Below are 17,662 nucleotides of genomic sequence, written 5' to 3' on the forward strand. Positions count from 1 at the left end.
CTCAGGAGAAGCTATGCTTTTGAAATGCCCCCACTGATTTCATCACTTCTGTGCATTCCAGAACAGCTGCTTGAGAGGTAAACAGCCAAGGAACCCACTTCAGACGAAGCTATCTCGGCACACCAAAGCCAGCCTGTGCCAAGGAACACTCACTCACTGCTGTGTCACAGACCACGTGGGGTCACGCTGGAACCCAACACACGCAGCTGTGCTCTGAGCTGGTGACACAGAGGTACCAAAGATCAGGGCAACAAACCTGATGGCACATCATGGCACGAGAGATCAGTTCTGCTCTCCAGGAACTGGAAGATGCAAATACTCTGGTCTACCCAAAGGACAGCAGAGCCAGCTCATGTCCATCGCAAATTCCTTGAGACAACTTCAGTGGAAGTAATAGCAAAGCACCATTGCTCCATCACACACATCAGCATTTCTCCGTTACTACAAGTACTTGTGACAACTGATTTTCTAGATTTCCTACAGAGTCCTGCTTTCCTGGCTACATCTTCTGGTTGAGCTGAATTGCCAGAAAGAAGCTCATCTGCTGGAGTGACCTACAGACCAAGTCCTGTATCTGCAAAGATGAGGACAAGACTGTCATGTGTGTCCTGGAGCCACATCAGGTGTGCCTGGCAGAGCAGCACAGGCAGCTCTCACCTCAGCACAGGCAGTCCTAGCACTGGCATCCCAGCAGACATACCCAAAAAGGGCATCCCACCCATCAGAGATTCAGTGCACTCTTGTCACTAAAACAATCTCTGAGTAATTTCCAGCATCAGACACAGTTTTCTATAGCTGGTGGATCAAGCAACCCTGGCCACCCCTGCAGCACACGCTGTAGAATTTGTGTCTATTGATAACAATTAACAGTTTTGGACCTTAGCACAGCACCTGACAGAAGTGACTCTCCAAAAAGATTCTGTGAATAAAGTACCAAGTATCAGGGTCACCTGTTATGGCACCCTATCTACCCTTCCTTCTCTTCATAAATAAACTGGAGTAACACAGGTGGTGGGATGTCTCTGTTTGCCTCCTTCAGAGTCACTATTTTGATATTAAAGGGCACATTTTCCACTATTCCACCTAGCTGGTTAAAAAGATTTAACTCCTGTAATGCTTGCACAAAAAGTCTCTGTATACAACTGGACCTAGTCCAAGTCTCCAGGCCTACCATGTCTCTCCAGATCCTGCGCCACTACACTTATGCTTTTCATTTGGTTAGCACGTGCTACAAATGGATTTATCTTTGCTTGCTTATGCCACTTGTCAGTGACATGCTACATATGTGGAAACACACTCCCCTCTTCAGTAAGTGCTGAGCAACCAGCCTTACTCAGACCCTGGACTCCTGTCCCAGTGTTGCTGAACTATTATTTTGTGTGGTCAGCTGGATGGTGGTTTTGGGACCATCCTGACAAGTCTGAAGCTCTGCCACCCCAATAGATAAAGTGAGTTCTCATTATCTTGTGACTGATCTGCAGGGAGCACAAACCACCCTGGATGTGTGAGTAAATGAGGGAAACACCTAGATGCTGCTTTTGAAGGCATCTGGAGGCTCGAATGTTCAGCTGCCAATAATGGCATGACATCTGTAATTTCTTGGCTGGTGGTGTGGTTTCTTTAAAATTTGGTCCTGATCTGTGTTTTAAATTGCAGAACAATTAAACTTTCATTAAACAAATAAAAAGCAGATCATATATTAGCGAATCTCTATTGGATTTCGAAGCAGGCTATAAAGTACATAAACACCTTTAATACAGACTGCTTTTCATACATCACTACTTTATTCCCTGTCTCAGCAGGACAGGGAAATATGCAACACACCTTCAACCAAACACATTTAAAAAAAAAAAAAAGAAAGAAAATAAAACCCATCTGAAATCCTACCTTAAATAGATCCACTCCATATCTTGGTCCCCTGTGAAGAGCAGCAGCTGTGAAACAGTCCGGAGATGCCAGTGCTCAAACCCCTCTGAAACAAATGCAGGCAGCTCACCTCACACTGACACGTTCCTCTCACAGTTGTACTAGTTTTAAACCAACAGTATTGACTTCAAAGCAAGACTTAACCTGATCTACACTTGCATAAATGACAGAAAAACCCATTCCTGGTTCAACAGCTCAAGCAGTTCAGGTTAGGTTCAGCATAGAAATTTAGCACCATCCGTAGAAAACTTTTTACTTGGAAAGATTAAAGTCTGATAGAGCTGATGAGAATACCAGGAAAAGCAGGCAGTGAGACAATGCCCAGAAAGCCAACTGTTGCACTCAGGTCCACTGCAGCTGCCTGTGTGCTTTCCCCCAAAAGAAAAGAGCAGAACGGAGAGAACAATAGAAAAAGACAGAAGTGGAGGGGGGAACCACCTTCACAAGTTTGATAAGGTCAGGAGATGAAGACTTTCAAAAAGATGAGAACAGATGAAGGTGCAGGAAAGGGCAAACAATTCAGTTTCTCTGTCAAACAGAAATTCTGGAGTTTTCCCATATCATAAAGGTCAATCAAGATTTTACATAGGATAACAAGATGCAGATTGCCCACAAAAAGTTAGTGTAGTTATACTTACGTTTCCACTGGATTAAAATATGGCAGCTTGAGCATTTTTTTAATTTATGGAAGGCAGCTTTTCAAAATCTTCTAAAGCAATTGCAGAGAACTATGTTTTCCAAGAACATGCATGCCTGAAGAGGGAGCACATTCTAGGAAATATGTGATCCTGTGCTAGAGGTGCAAATTCCCTAATGGCTACTCAGATTTTTTCAGACATGAGCTAAAATTGAGTCTTCAAATGCTGATCAGCTCTAAATCTATTAAAATTGGAGCAAACCAGGAAAAACTCCACACTGTTAGAAGTGCCAGACTATAAAGCTCGTGGGGAAAATTTAAAAGACTGAAGTTCCTGGGAGTTTATTATTGCACAAGTGGAGCAGAGATTTCTCCCTAACTGCTCCCCAAGCCCAGGGGTAGTCAGTGTGTACTTTCTCTAGTGTGTAAGGGATGGAAGAAATCAGAAGACAGCACATAATAAATCAACTGACAGTCTCTAAAAAATAGCTGTCCTGTCTCCTTAATATGAATGAGAGTAATGTTCTGAGGGCAGGAAGAATTCGGCTTTAGACTGAAAACATTCCCCTATTGGGGTACAGAAAGTGATCACTCTGTAGTTTAATCAGTCTCAGGCCTCTCTTTGAGGGAAATAGTGTGTTGCCTGCAACAGCACGTGTAATAATGTTTGCTGAAATATAAACTATGGCTGTATACCCCAAGATGGAAGGTCAGAAGTCAACTGAGGATCTGGCCGCAGATGTTCAGCAATAGAGATCAAAAAGCGATATATCAAACCCAGTACTCTTCCTCAAGGAACAGGTTGTGGAAATTTCTCAACCCATCTCCTTTCACGGTAAGTGCACTCACCCTGCACGTAACAAAGCTGTGCACCACAAACTGCCAGGTTACTCCAAGATGAAGTTCATGTTTCCTAATTTCTCTTTGTCCTGTGCTCGAATATTTAAACATTTATACAGTGAGTTTGCTCTTATCCACAAACTCAGCTCCCCTGAACCTTTGCAGTGCTTTTCAAGTCCATCTACCATGGTGAAGAATCACATGACACAACGCTTAGTCCTCCCCCAGCCCTTGATAAACATTTCCTAAAGCCGACATTTGATATTACGGAATGTGTTGTAATCAATTCTTAAAGTTATAGCACCACTGGATTTTTATTAACTTGCACAACAACAACAACGAAAATCCAACAAAAAATGGGCCCTCATAATCAGTCAGCCTTGTTATATCCTGAAAGCTGCTTTAACAAGCAGGGAGTAATATAGTGTAATTGGTACTCCGCAATTTAATTGTTCTGTTCTTAAATCTAATATTGCAGCTGTGGGTTAAGTTTACACCACAGCTTTCAAGAGAACATGAAAGTGTGGTACATCTGTGCAACAGAAAGCTAAACATCTCTCATCTGATGTGTTTACAATGACATTTGATAGCGTGGAATTGTTTGGAGTTCATTCTTAAAGCTGCAGAACTGCTTTTCAACACTGGGGAAAAAAATAAAATGGAAAAAGCCTCCAATCTCCTTCCAGCAACTCAGCCCACACAACCCTGATTCTTGTGGCTTCTGGCATTGCAGGGAAAGTGCTGGCTGGAACAATTCCTTCAGGTAGCTTTGAGCATTTGTCACTCAGGCAGTGGACAAGGGGGGACAAGGGCATCTTCCTCTTCAGGAAATACAATAATTACTTGAAAAACAAACAACTAAAAAAAAAACCCTGGACAGACCAACCCCCGACATGCATAAAACAGACAAAAATATTTCAAGAAATGTTATTTCATGGATGACTGTAGCATGTATAGAAATGGTGGAGTTTTCTATTTAACAGGTGGCAGAACTGCTTATGGTATCTGAACTTCACGTTCTGTGTAACTAACAGCTTCGGCATTATGTACTTGTAAGTGCATTTATGAGGCCCATAAGTAGTTCAAGAAACTTAGGAATGGGCCCATAAATGTCATCTGCAGTTTGTGAACTGCAAGCATCTGACTGTTTTGATCAAGGTTTTTACAGGAAAGTTAAATGTTTATTAAAATTATTTACTACTGCTCCACAAAAAGGGAGGAAGCCTGCTGAAGAACTTAGGTACTGATAAGAGGTGATAGCTTGTAACTCAAATGAGTTGGCAGAAAAGCATTTCTGCTTGTGTCTCAGCACAAATTTTTGTACAATTCAAAGTTTAGAGTGCATTTAGGTGACCAAGAAAAGGTCTCTGGAGAGGAGGAATTTTCACTTTCCATAACCTGCTGTCAGAAATACACAATCTCATCAGGCTACATTCCTTGTTCTCTGCATTAGCCTTTTTCTAACACTTTCTGTCCTTGGAGAAATGCATGATAGTGCAACTTAGCTAAAGAGGTCACTTGCTGCTCATTCCTTTGTAGCAGTCCACACCGGCGTCTCCATTTATGCTCTTTAACAGATCAAAGTCAGTCTCACTGATGAAGCTCAGCGATATTACACTGGAACCTATTAACTTTTTAAACTTTATTATTTCAGTCACAATTAAGACTATCTGAAGACTCTTCATAAAAAAGGGCCATATCAAAAGCAGTACGTTAGCAACTGGATCAATGGATCCATTCTTTCTGCATCAAAAACACCTTAAGAAGGACAGATCTCCTGGGGAGGCAAATCTGTATCAATATTTCAGTCTCTTGAATACAGAAATTTGATACAAAGTGATGCAACACCCGAGCTTCCCCTCATTTCAATTAACTGCGAAATAAAAATTGTCCTTAGAAGGGAAGAAATGCATTTGTATTGTTTAGTTTTCAGTTTTTCCACCCTTTCATAGCATCATAATGTTCTCTTCATGGGTGGAAAACTCAATCTTCAAGTTCAAGCCTAGATTCTTCATACAGTTCAGGATGAGATGACTTGGAATACCGGGAATATTTCAGATGTAGAAAATCACCCAATTCATCCAGAGCATTCAAAACCTGTAAGACCATGATACTTTGTCAATCCTACTGGAAAAGAAATGAAGTTCTAGTAACTTCTACTTCACTGAAGAACAAGAAGATTATTAAAAAAAAAATCAACTAGAGAAAGTTAAAAGGACAAATGGGAAAATTTTGGATTCATTCTACAACAGTGAACAGCAGTGCAGTTGTAGATGTACAACAGCATCTGTGAGAAAGGAATTTACTCCTTCAGTAGATGATGGTTTATTAGTAAGTACATTAATTGAGCACAGATGAAGAAAAAAATACTTTTTCCAAAAGCACTTATCTTGGCAAGAACCAAGGTAAAAAGTTATCTTTGCTTGTGCAAAACAAATGTGTGAGGCTATACTTCAGTTTTCCTCCATAGCTCCCAAAGATTGGAGTTCCCCATGTATCTTCTTGGGCAGTGCTCAGCTCCCAGTGCTGAGCAGAGTCAGCATAAACAGTCTGAACTGGTTAAGGTGATTTTAGTGAATGTCAGTATTTTACATATCACAGGGACAAATATTTTTTGTTCATTAATACTGTAATGCAATTTTCTGAGCTGTGTCCCCAGTGGATTTGAAAAGTAGCCAAGGAACTCTGTACCATAGGGAAGCAGCTCAGTGTTTTGCAGCCCCATTCAAGAGCAGCCAACCTTTTGGCATCGAAGAAGGCAACAGCAATTTTGATTTTGAGCCCATTTCTGTTAAGCCACTAAACAAGGTCATGAACAAAAAGAAGCAATTTACAACAAAAAGAAGTAATTTAGTAATGATTTATGCAGAAAGATATCTTCCAGATCATTAAGGGAGTAATTCTTGGGAGCTTGCCCTTTCATGGATCTTTCCTCTTTAGTTCCAGGCTGAGATACAAAACAAATTTTGCCAGAGGGAAACGTTTTCATTGTGCCTGCTACCTATTGTTACCCTGGGTTTAGGCACAGTCACAAAGTGTTTTGTCCTAAAAGCTTTCTTTCTGCAAGTAATTAAACTCAGGGCATTTCCATTCCCCTTTGCAGTAAGAGTGCCACGAGCACTGTGGCAAAAGCAAAGCACGTTCAGGGATGACTGGGGAGTGTCAGACCTTCCCTGGAAGCAGCAAGCTGCAGGTAGCAGGAAGTGAATGCAGAGAGACAGCCCAAAAATTAGGTGGGCTTTACATTTGGGGGTGGGGGGAAAGGAAGAAAATCAAAGCAGCAACCTCAGGAGATGAATCTTCAGATCAACTTCATGGCCTGTTGCCAGTGACATAACCAAAATCCTCACAGTCAAACAGCAGGAGCTGGTAATGACCAACACAAGAACGTAGCTATGCTCTCTTCTACGAAATACTACCTTGATGCTATTGTACCTTGTTAATAACTACTGCACCTTTAAAAGCAGCAGGAATTTAACACTGCACACATGCAAAGCAGGTTTTTGATGTTGTTTCAAAGCTATCTACACTGGTATGGGAGCTGGTCAGCAGGGCAGGGCTCCAGCCTCCACATCCAGGTACATCTCAGGATGCAAAAGGAGAGTCAGGAGCTCTCTGCAGGTATGTTTGCATGAACAGCGGCACATTTAACTCACATGCCTTTCCATGTTCAAGGATTTTTAGCCTTGACCATCAACACTTGTGCAGAGGAAAAGCAAAGCCTGAAATTTATTGTTTAGCCTCTTTGTTTCATGCCTCTAAGTTGGCTTATGCTGAGAATGAAAGAACGCATCTCAAGCCAGGCCAAAAACACCTTCGGCAAAAAAAAGAAATGGAAAATTTCAAAGAGTTTATTTTAAACACATTTCTGTGTTGGAACAGAGGTTTGTGATGGAAGTCTCAACATACTTATAATGGTATTTCTGATATCAGAGAAAGATAGAGAACTGAAACTGGCCAGACAGCAGCAATTAAACTTGATTAGGTTCAAACAGTTCCAAATACTGTTTGCAATTTCCACCTGTACCCCCAAGGCTGTCCCATGTATTTCTGCAATTCAAGAAATACATGGAAATATGGAATGGAAATATGGGTATGGAAAACTTGATTTTCAGTTATTTCCATATAGTTTCAGGTTTCCTACTCTGATAGTTTTGATGTAGCATTTAACTTGCTGTGCTGGCCATGTAGGTTTTTATTAGTGATGACAGATTTGGTCACTATTAGAAATAGAAGAACATAAGAAGTTAAATGTCCTATAATTTATTTTAGAAAATAAAATGTATCAGGCTCAAATGCCTTTAAAGATCAAGTGACAAGGCCAGAAAAACAAATGTAAAAATGAATTATTGAGATTCAAAGTAACAGAGGCACAGCTTCTCCCAGCCTCCTTTGCACCTGAAGTTAATTTGGGCAGGACATCTGCTGGGCTTACCGTGTCTAACATCTCCCGTGTATGTGCAGCTGACACACAAAACCGAGCCCTGGATTCTGTGATAGGAGTAGCTGGAAACCCAACCACGACCACCCCGATATTTTTTTCTAACATGCGTCTTGCAAAAGCCCTAAGGAGAGAAAAAGTAGAAGGAGAAAAATCAAAAATACATTATTCCAAATAAACTGAACACAGACAGAAAACATTCACATGTGGTAGGTAAAATCATGTTTTCAATTGATTGAGTATTCCCATCAATTTCCATAAAAGCCAGGATTTTACGAGCAGGACTGAGAATTCTTGCTGCTTAGTGACTCACAAAGCCAAGTGGCTGAGAAATACTCGAAATGTGAAGGCAGAGAGGGCTCTGCAGGGTAGACATGATTCATTTATGTCAGTTTAAGTCCCTGAGTACAAATCAAACCATGTGGGCATTCACAGTCCCTAAGGACAGAAGAGGCTGGGCTCGTGGAAGGTATGAATGCTTGGTTCCTGGACATCAGTAGGTGTGATGCTCACCAACAATCAATCTGTGTGATGGTTTATCTGCTCTCACAATTGCTCTGCCAGTTAGGAAGGCTTGTGTGGCATGTACAAGACCTAAGCCACCTGAAATACTCCCTACAGCTCAACACTTACATTATGCTACTACTGACTTCTGGTCTGTGTGCCCAAGTCAGTGCACAGGTGCTATTTGAGAGGAACTGAATGGTAAAACATGCAAAGACCATTCAAAGATGAGATGGGGAAATAAAAAAGCATCCGTACATCAACGGCAACGTGTCTCCTTTAGTGATTACAAAATCAAGACCAAAAAATTCAAATTCAGAATGTTATCAAAAGTATTATTCTGGACCATGTTAAAAAGGAAAAGAGAAAAATTTTAAAATTCTGACATCTGGAACAACTCAAAATTAAACCTAGGGGCAAATTTAAAAGAAAACAGAACTAAATGATGAATTCAAATAACAGTGTATGTTTCTCCTGGGAAGCACCTACCACAGAGAACATCATCTTCTGCAGTGTGTACCAAATAACCCACAAACTTGAATAGTGCTTGTTTTGCCAGCAAGTCTTTTTCAGTACTTACCCTATCTTACCAGGCATATAAAGGAGCAAGGGAACAACGGGAGAATCATCATTGCCATAAATGATGAAGCCCATTTCGTGCAGTTTTCGTCTGAAGTACCTTGTGTTTTTCTCCAGCTGACGCACCCTTTGGAGCCCTGAAACAAGTCAGTCAGGAGAACTGTCAGTGCAAAGATCATAACTGGAGTCTAGTCACAGGCAAGAATCAGGGCTGGGGGTAACAGTTTGGCTGAAATGTAAATGTTGCTATTTGATTGAGAAGAAAAACATAGAATGAGCTAAATGCAACTACATTGATTGCTATGGCATTGTAGGATGGATGGCTGATACTCCTGTACTTGTGAGGTGCCTTCTCTTGGGCACAACAGTCCCTGTCTGGGGATAGACATGTGGACAATTCCCTGGACTTCGTTGTGCTAAATAAAACCTCCTAGATGACACACACCTACAGAGAAGTAGTGCAGACAGGATATGTAAATTGAGTATGTTCTTTCTCAAAGTAACTCTTATCTCTGCATTGTTCCTGGCCTCATTTAGTCATAGATCCACAGATGGGACCCCCAGCAAAACTGACAGGAGAGCTGAAAGCATTTATTTTTTAATGATGGAAAAAGACAAATAACAGCAAAGAAAAAAATATGCTCGGAAAGACCTTTCTTTTGCAGTGCCACAAATTGCAACTTCTGACAAGAGCAATTGCTTCCCAACCTATTGCATAAAGAGGTAAGAAACATGCACTACCTTACTGTAATAGTAGATGTAATATGTCCTTTCACCACTCCACCTGCATTATATCCAGTCAGTGAGCTGATCTATGTGTTGCTTTTCCACTGCTGTGAGGTGCTGACAGGGATGGTGCCACCTCCTCCATACCCACACACCAGCCCAAATTCACACAGCCAAATCCAGCCAGGTCTGCCACGTGCCTGACCTTGCCAGAAACAAACTGCCAAGCCACTGTTAAGCAGAGCAGGTCTCTAAACCAAATTGCTGCTCAGCTGCTTGTGTCTGCCCAGCAGAGGTGGTGAGAATATGTGGTAAGACTGGGATTTAGTAGGACACAGTTACACTCTTAACTTCCATTTTCCTGCTGTTCATCAGCCCATATTTTCAATATCACTTACATTATGTCACCAGACATGAACACTAAAACCTCCAGTGCAACTCATTTCCTCTTTTCCCTTTGCTTTTCCCTTTGCCTTTGCACAGATGTGTTACGTTTTCACTCTCCATTTACGTTTTCATTTTACTTTACATTTTGTTCGCTTCATTCTTCATTTACCACTTTCTGCTGTCACCATCCTCTGACTGGATGCCCATTCCCTCATTCCCCATCTTGCTCTGTGTAACCACAGTGGCCAGTAAGACATTTGTAGCAGCTACATGCCACCTTGGCAGGTTTGTCCTCAGACCACATTCTAGCCCCACCATCTGCTCTGGCTTTTCTTCCTTTCCCCTCTTGGCTGAAGTGGGGATCACCACACCTACATGAACGTCTTTTCCATTAATATTCCTGAACATGTGTAGGTTTAGACAAGATCTACTACTTCATTTGCTCTGTATCCTCCTGAGTCAAGATTCTGTCAGCATTCTGGCTGGGAAATTTATAGGGAAACTGGGACTTGCTTCATAGTGATCGGAGTTTTGCTTGAACAACTTAAAAGATCTCATAAAAACAGTGCATTTGTAACTTTATGCACAAAACTGCCCACGCAGACAACCTGTTACTTACAGTCTCAGTCATTCAGTTTAAAGCACTCAGTGGAAGAGATCTGCTGGGTTAGAAAAGGCCACAAATAGTTTAACCATCTCTCTAAAGCTGCTAAAGCAAAAACAGCTGTGCCAGAGCAAGGAAAACAAATGAAACACAAAAGCATCCTACTACAAAGCTTTCCAGTCACTAATAAAAACAATAGTCTGTGGTATTTCCAAAAATATTTTTGGTGTAGTAGATCTCAAAGAAACAGGAGGAAGTATTGAGGAGGAGGAGGAGGGAAGGGGAGATGATGGTAAGGACAGGGATTTAGAGAACTACAGAGTAATGTGGTTGAAGTCTAAATAGAGACTTTTCTCCCTTGTTAGAAATTGTGAAGATGTTATTAGCACCTCCTCAATGTCCAAGTTATGAGGAGGAGGGTGGGGGAGTAACCTGAACTGGGGGCTCAAAGCCACTGCTGTTTCTTGCTATCTTAGCAGCCCCTGAGCTAGTTTCCAAACTCTCAGTTGGAAAGCATTTGAAACTACTAGATTTTCAATTAGGGAAAGTTTTTCATAAATGCAGATGTTCTTGGCGAGTGCAGTTTAAGACTTGCTGCCTTCTCCTTTCTATTCATGTGTTTACCACAGAGCTGGAAACACAGTGTGAGCCATGCAGGATTCCAGGCTCTGCTGTTCGCTGTTTATCAAACCATATGCGCAGGGCCCGGAGTTGAACAGTTTTGTCTCTACTTATTTTTGGTGCTGGAAATTTAGACTCCAGCTAAGGAAACGCTGAAAGAGTAGGCTCAGACAACCCCCCAAAATCAAACACCTCTTCCTTTTCTAATCTTCCTTTCCTGATTCTACATCCTCAACCACTTTGTGATGTGAGATCCCCCCTTTCAAGACTCCCTTTGGAGCTCATTTCAAGACAGCCAGTGTTGATGCAAAAGAGCCACTTGAATGTTTCAGCAACGTCCCAGAACACTAATTTCGTTTGCAGGGATGCATTAAAGAGCCAAATAAAAGATCAGAGAACTCACATATATCTGGAGGGAAAAAAAGAACATTAGGAGATGATTGCTACACACAGTATTTGTGGGTGGGTGGCTGGGACGAACCTATTTCTTTAACAAATGTCAACACTTTCCTTTCTCATGTTAAGTTTTGTGGTCAAAGACCACAGACACACATCATATACACAGACTTCTTATATGCTGTCCCAATAAGAGCAATAAAACCATTTCAATTTGTAGCTGTATTTCAACACTCTTTTTCATTCTTTTATGGGACCTTCCAATGGCAGATAAGGAGGCAGATCTGAGCAAAATGTTTATTTTTGTCTCATTGGCCTGATTTTCCCCCCACACCACAGATTAAGAGTGATGAATTCAGCACAGAATCAGGTCTTAGTCCAAATTCACTGTGGGATGTTAAACTAAAGGCACCACATTTAGAAAGCATTCTCTTTGATTCCTGATGCTGGGATCTTGCATCCTTTAATATTTATTGAGTGAAAGTCTGCTGAGCAGACCCTTGAGCTAAAAGAATATGGCTGCATCTATGTAAGTGTAAGAATTTACCTGTATGGGACTAATTAGAGGATCAGGTCCCTAGACAGTAAATATATGTGTTACAAAATTCTTACTTTGCCAAATCCTTGAGGATTTACAGTCTATGCAAAGAGCTTATAGCACAGCATGCAGCATATCCAGAGAGTTATATTCCATGAAATATGTGAACCACAACACAGCATATGTTTGGAAAAAACAGCCTGGACAGGGAAAACCATCCATCCTCTATTTAAAACTAAGCACACTAATGCTCCAGAGTATTCAGCTAAGGCTGAGAACGACTTTATTAAGTGCTCTATGTCTTCTTATTGGCTGAATTAAGAAGGGACAGAAAGAGGGGAAAGTGAATGTTTGAAAAAGTGAAACAATTCCCAAATTTCACAAGTTATCTTTACGCTGCTGGGAACACACACAGCTGGTTTATGGGGATTTTTCTGAAAAAAAGGATTAATTGCCTGGATGGTACAAGAAAAGCAGATTTACTGCATCAGCAATCCACCTTCTGCTGGCAAATTTAGAGTTTTCATTTGGTTGCACCACTTAAAAAAATATGGTTTACTGCAAAGTTTTAAGGTGTTGGCAATTCTTGGAAAAGTGCTGATTACATTTTTATGTGACACGTATCATTGCATACTGCTGGCTTTAGCTCATTAATTTATGCAGGCTTTTACAAAGCTTTATAGCTCAAAATCAGTATGGTTTAGTTGAAAGAAAAATACAAAAAGAAGGTGAGAGTGAGGGAGAGAAATAATAAAATGTAGTAGTTTGCTCATAATTTCTTTGAAGCAACAAGCTTTTTAAGAGAGACACTTGGAGTAACAGACTTGGCAGAAGCTTTGTCACACACTTTCAGGGCACCTGACATCAGGAAGGCATCCTGACTACATGTCCTAGGGCCTGATCTTAGGCTGGCTTTACCTGGCACAACTCTGCACTTCAACAGAACTTTGCTGCTCATGCCAGCTGAGGACCTTATCCTGGCAGCTCAAGAGGCAGTAGAACTATCAGATCTCTAAAACAGAACTTTGTTTTCCTCTTCTAGAGATGTCTGCTTTTGCCTCCTGCAAAATGCTCACAAGCAGAGAAGCTGCCTGTGTTAAATTCCTGCACAAACATTCCACCTTTGAACTCTTCCTGTAGGCTCCTATCCTTGGAAGTTGTGACTCAGTCCATTGAAAAGAGGAATAAGCAACCTGTAACCTTTCATATTGAGATCTCAGGTGTAGGAGGTGAAGGAGAGCTATTTTTCCTGAACCCATGCCATGAAAGATGACCCCACACTGTACTGGTTTTTGGCATGTGGTGGACTCTTCAAGACACAAATCCACCTGCTTTCATCTTCTCCAGCTGTTGTTTCATAGGCTCTTTCTAGATAATTAGTTACACAATTGAGCTTTTACATACCAGCGTCAGTGTTCCTTGGATGGAGCACTCAGCTCCCTCCCTTCCTCTACTAACAATTAGATAGGAAAAGGCAATCTTCCACAGGCTCAAAAAACCTGGAAAACAATAGCTCTTTCTCACTGAACTATTGCAGATGGACAGATTTTCATTTTTTTCCTCTGGTTCCATTATAAGAGTAACACACATGTACCTCCATGTGCATTAAATCACAAATAGAATGCTATAAAAGCAGGGTGCCTGAAGGAAATACATTCTCAGATAAAACAATCTTCATAAAATATAACTTTGCTATGAACTGGGGAGAAGTGGAGACATTTACTTCTACAATCTAATGCTAGCTAGAAATCTAGTAATTTCAGCTGAATTCAGCTGCTAAATAATCCCTTAAGGACTTATTTTAACTGTGAACTTCTGCAAAACACTTTTCAGAGAAGATTAAGGGAAGAAAAATGGCAATTTCAGTTGAAGCAGAAAGGAGAAAAACTGCAAAGTTTTGGTCATTTTTACTTAATTTCTCGAATGAATCAGATCTGCCTACGCAGCCCCTTATCTGTATCCAGATATACAATGCAGGGACAGAGCAGCCAGCCTTGGCTGAGCCTGGTTACTCCCAGCACAGGTGATGGATCACAGAGCGGGTCTGTCCTGCTGAAAACCAGCAGGCACACAACACGCTCCATCTGCATCCCATCAGGTGTTTCTGAGGTGCCAGGGGTCCAAACGCCGCTGGGAACGGCACTTTCCTGCTTTCCTGCTCAGCTTGGCAGGCTGAGAACAGCGCTGGATTCCTCGGGCACCGCAGCGCCAGCAGCATCTGCAGCAGAGGAGGGATCCTCGCTCCCTTCCAGCAGCAAAGACACCCTGGGAAGGGGATTGTGTCATGGAGCTGCCTGCTGCTGTCCCTGGGGAAAGCAAAACTTGTGACAGACACAGATGTCTGACATCCCTCCTCTGCCTGCAGCTGATGCTGATGTCAGGATACAGGGAACATCTATCCATGGGCAGGGTCTGATAGAGGAGTGCAGCACTGGCTTAACTCTGATTATGAAAAAAGTAACTGCAAATGAGGTAGAATTTGATTAATCCTCAGAGATCTTGCAAATCACTGCAAACACTGTTAGTCCAAAGCCCTTGCTTGTTCAGATCAACTGAGCCTCCATGGATACGTTTGATGTCCTGTGGCAGGTGGATCACATGGCAGGTGTCTCCACCAGAACAGCATGTCTCACTCATTTTGAGCAAAGACGTCAGAATTTAGCTCTGTTCCATCATCCACTGCTGGGAGAACATCTGTGATGTTCAGCTTAGACAAATAACAATTGTGGCAGCGTATTATCATCACTAATATCATCACTGTTGTTGTGACTGGGAGCCCTAGTCATGGAGCCAATGCTGTGCTTAAGGGCTTGAAAAGTAACCACATACTCACTGGGAATATTAACTTAAAATTAAGCCAGGGTTCAAGCATTCTGCTTGCTGAGGACCTAAGGGAAGCAATCCCCTCAGAATGAAGCAGAAAATGAGAATTTGAAAGAGATAGGCTTTAGCATGATTGATTCTGCAAGCTGTTTTGAGCAGGTCCAAGGGGTCCATCGCTAAGTCACTGGCAGATTTAAAGCTTCCAGTGATAGTTTCATGATCAGTCCTGTCTGGCACAGATTTATTTTGCTGCAAAATGGATTGTTCCTCTCGGCTCCAGCTGCTCAAGTCCTGACACTGGGGCTCGTGGAGCCATATGGCAGATTGGCTCTGGGAACCAGTTGGGGTGTAGGCTAACCATTTGTGGGAGGGTTGGTGATTTTTCAGCTACATCAGTGCTCTGATTCAGTTCATTGCACGGCTGCACGAACACTCACGCTGGCGTAGGGAGAAGGGGCATGAGGCAGGGGGAGGAGAAATTGAGGACAAGACTGCACTTCCTTTCACCAGTGTTGTTTTATGTCAGGTCACAGTGATGTGGAGCTAAGGTTTCTGAATTTACAGAGGATCCTGACAAAGCAAAACTAGTGTTTTCAAAAGACTGTTGAGGACAGATAGCCAAGGAAAATGTTGGAGAAATTTTAAAGAGCTGGTCCTCCAGTTATACAAAAAAATCTGCGGCTGATCTTATCTTATCTTAAAAAGGAACCATTTAAAATTATTTCTTTAATGCCAAACTGAAACAGAAAGCAGCATTCTGCCATTTCTCACAATCTGAATGAGCTCAAATGCAAGAACTCAAAAGTCTGCTTAAATGAAAACTAGTAGTGAAGAAAGAGATAAACTAATCAGCACAAATAGCAAAGTAAATGAACATTTTAAAGAAATGCTTACAATCTAAACAGCTTCAGGAATCATCTTTTAACAAAACATCCTCTGCTAGTAGATTCCAGAGGACAAGCTTTTAAATGTTTCAGCATCCCATAAAAACATGAAAAATGCCCACTGTTGTTGGTGAATTATTGTGTGCCATGCATTAAACAGAAAAAATGCTTCCTTTACAAATACTGCAACTTGCTTTTTACACCAGTATTATCTATTATTAGTCATCCAAAAAATTGCTTTGGACTTCCCAGCAGTCTTAACGCCATCTGCTTAATGGTTCTCCTTTATACCTATCACATTTAAGTGTAAAAATATGCTTTTGGTATTTTCATGCAGAAAGGGGGGAGGAAGAAAAGGTCTAAGGTCACAGCTGGAGGGGCTGTGTTGCATGCAAGTAAGTGTACTTGCAAATTTGTGCAGGGTCCAAACACTCTGAGTCAACTCCAGTCTCATCATGGGATAAAACCACTAAGGCAGCTGCTGAGTTTCCTGCGGTATCTCCAGTGGTGTAATGAGAAAGCCACGAGGAGAACACATAAAGAATATCTATATTATGAATTATAAAGGGTAAATGCCATGGGAACTTCTGCTTCCCATATTTCCTAATAAATGAGCAGAGACACATTTGAGATGAAAAGGCCACAAAGGCTTAAGAGGGATAAAATGATTTTTTTTTTTAATAGACTACATGAGCTGAACTGGGGAACTTGCTGCCTTATGACATTACTAGAGGAAATACAGCTGCCAGAAGTTCATACACTTTTGAACAACTCTATTATAGGAACTATGCAAGTGTCTATGATGTTATGTTACTAAGAACAAATGTGTTTTGCTCTACAAGCCATCGATTTTCAGAGTTCTGGAAAATGTGGCACTGAGAAAAACAGGACTTTTATTCCACTAAAAAACTGATTTCACATTCGCATCTTTTGTAGTCAGTTTCTGATTCTTTGGATATAGCTGCTCGAGAAATATTGGTAATATTGACCTCAACCTGTTCCTCCTTCCTGGGCAGGAACAATGCTGCCTATCAGTTTTGAGGGAACTACTACCTTCTCCTAATTTAGCATTTCTTGCTCTTCATTTTCTTGAGTCACCACAGAAAATACGGCAATATAAATGAAACTGTAATAGCTGGCTGTGGGCTCTGCAGTATCCTCCCAGTCACATTATCATGACATTCATGTCCCACAACTATCACAAATATTGATGTGGGACATACCTACATGTTGATGCCTTTCAGCATGGAACAGACACTGGCTGTGAGTAATTTCCAGCTGAACAGTTCAGGTTTCACAGAATTATTCTGAAGGTGCTAACCTGTTCCTTTCCTTGTGATGAAGCAGTACCTCCTGGGCCCATAAATATCTACTCATATCCTGCAGTCATGTATCTCCTGAACTGATCCTATCCTGGAAATGCATATCCTGATTCTTTTCCCAAACAACCATATTCTTGCTAACTGAAAACAAAGGAAGAAAATATGGAAGATGACTCAGTTGGACACACATCAGGATACACAAGCAGTATCTGCACTTCTGGGCTCTGGAATTGCCTACTACATAATTTCATCTGTGCTAGTCTTTTCTAAATCAGCTGCTTAACAAATTAGTGGTGAATAACTAGCAAGAAATTCAGGAGACCGTAATAGTTTTTATCTGAGAAAATAAAGAAGACTAAAAAATATGGACTTTTCTGAGTGGCAATTTAAATGACCAAATCAGTCTTCTTTTTCTTAGCTGTCTATTCATCTGC

At 41.3% G+C, this 17,662-nt stretch overlaps 1 protein-coding gene across 2 annotated transcripts in view; it reads right to left on the reverse strand.

Moving 5' to 3' along the window:
* Positions 1-3,710: 3,710 nt before the first annotated feature.
* SPTLC3 (serine palmitoyltransferase long chain base subunit 3) overlaps positions 3,711-17,662 on the reverse strand; it is a 79,679-nt gene continuing 65,727 nt past the window's right edge. For both annotated transcript variants that reach the window (XM_058835378.1, XM_058835377.1), the window contains exons 10-12: positions 8,929-9,064; positions 7,839-7,968; positions 3,711-5,500 (exon numbers count right to left, since the gene is read on the reverse strand). In XM_058835378.1, coding sequence (XP_058691361.1) covers positions 5,387-5,500; positions 7,839-7,968; positions 8,929-9,064 — 380 coding nt within the window. In that variant the 3' untranslated portion in view covers positions 3,711-5,386. The remainder of the gene's footprint in view (positions 5,501-7,838; positions 7,969-8,928; positions 9,065-17,662) is intronic.

This window comes from Poecile atricapillus, chromosome 3, assembly GCF_030490865.1.
Source record: "Poecile atricapillus isolate bPoeAtr1 chromosome 3, bPoeAtr1.hap1, whole genome shotgun sequence".
NCBI classification, from domain to species: Eukaryota; Metazoa; Chordata; class Aves; order Passeriformes; family Paridae; genus Poecile; species Poecile atricapillus.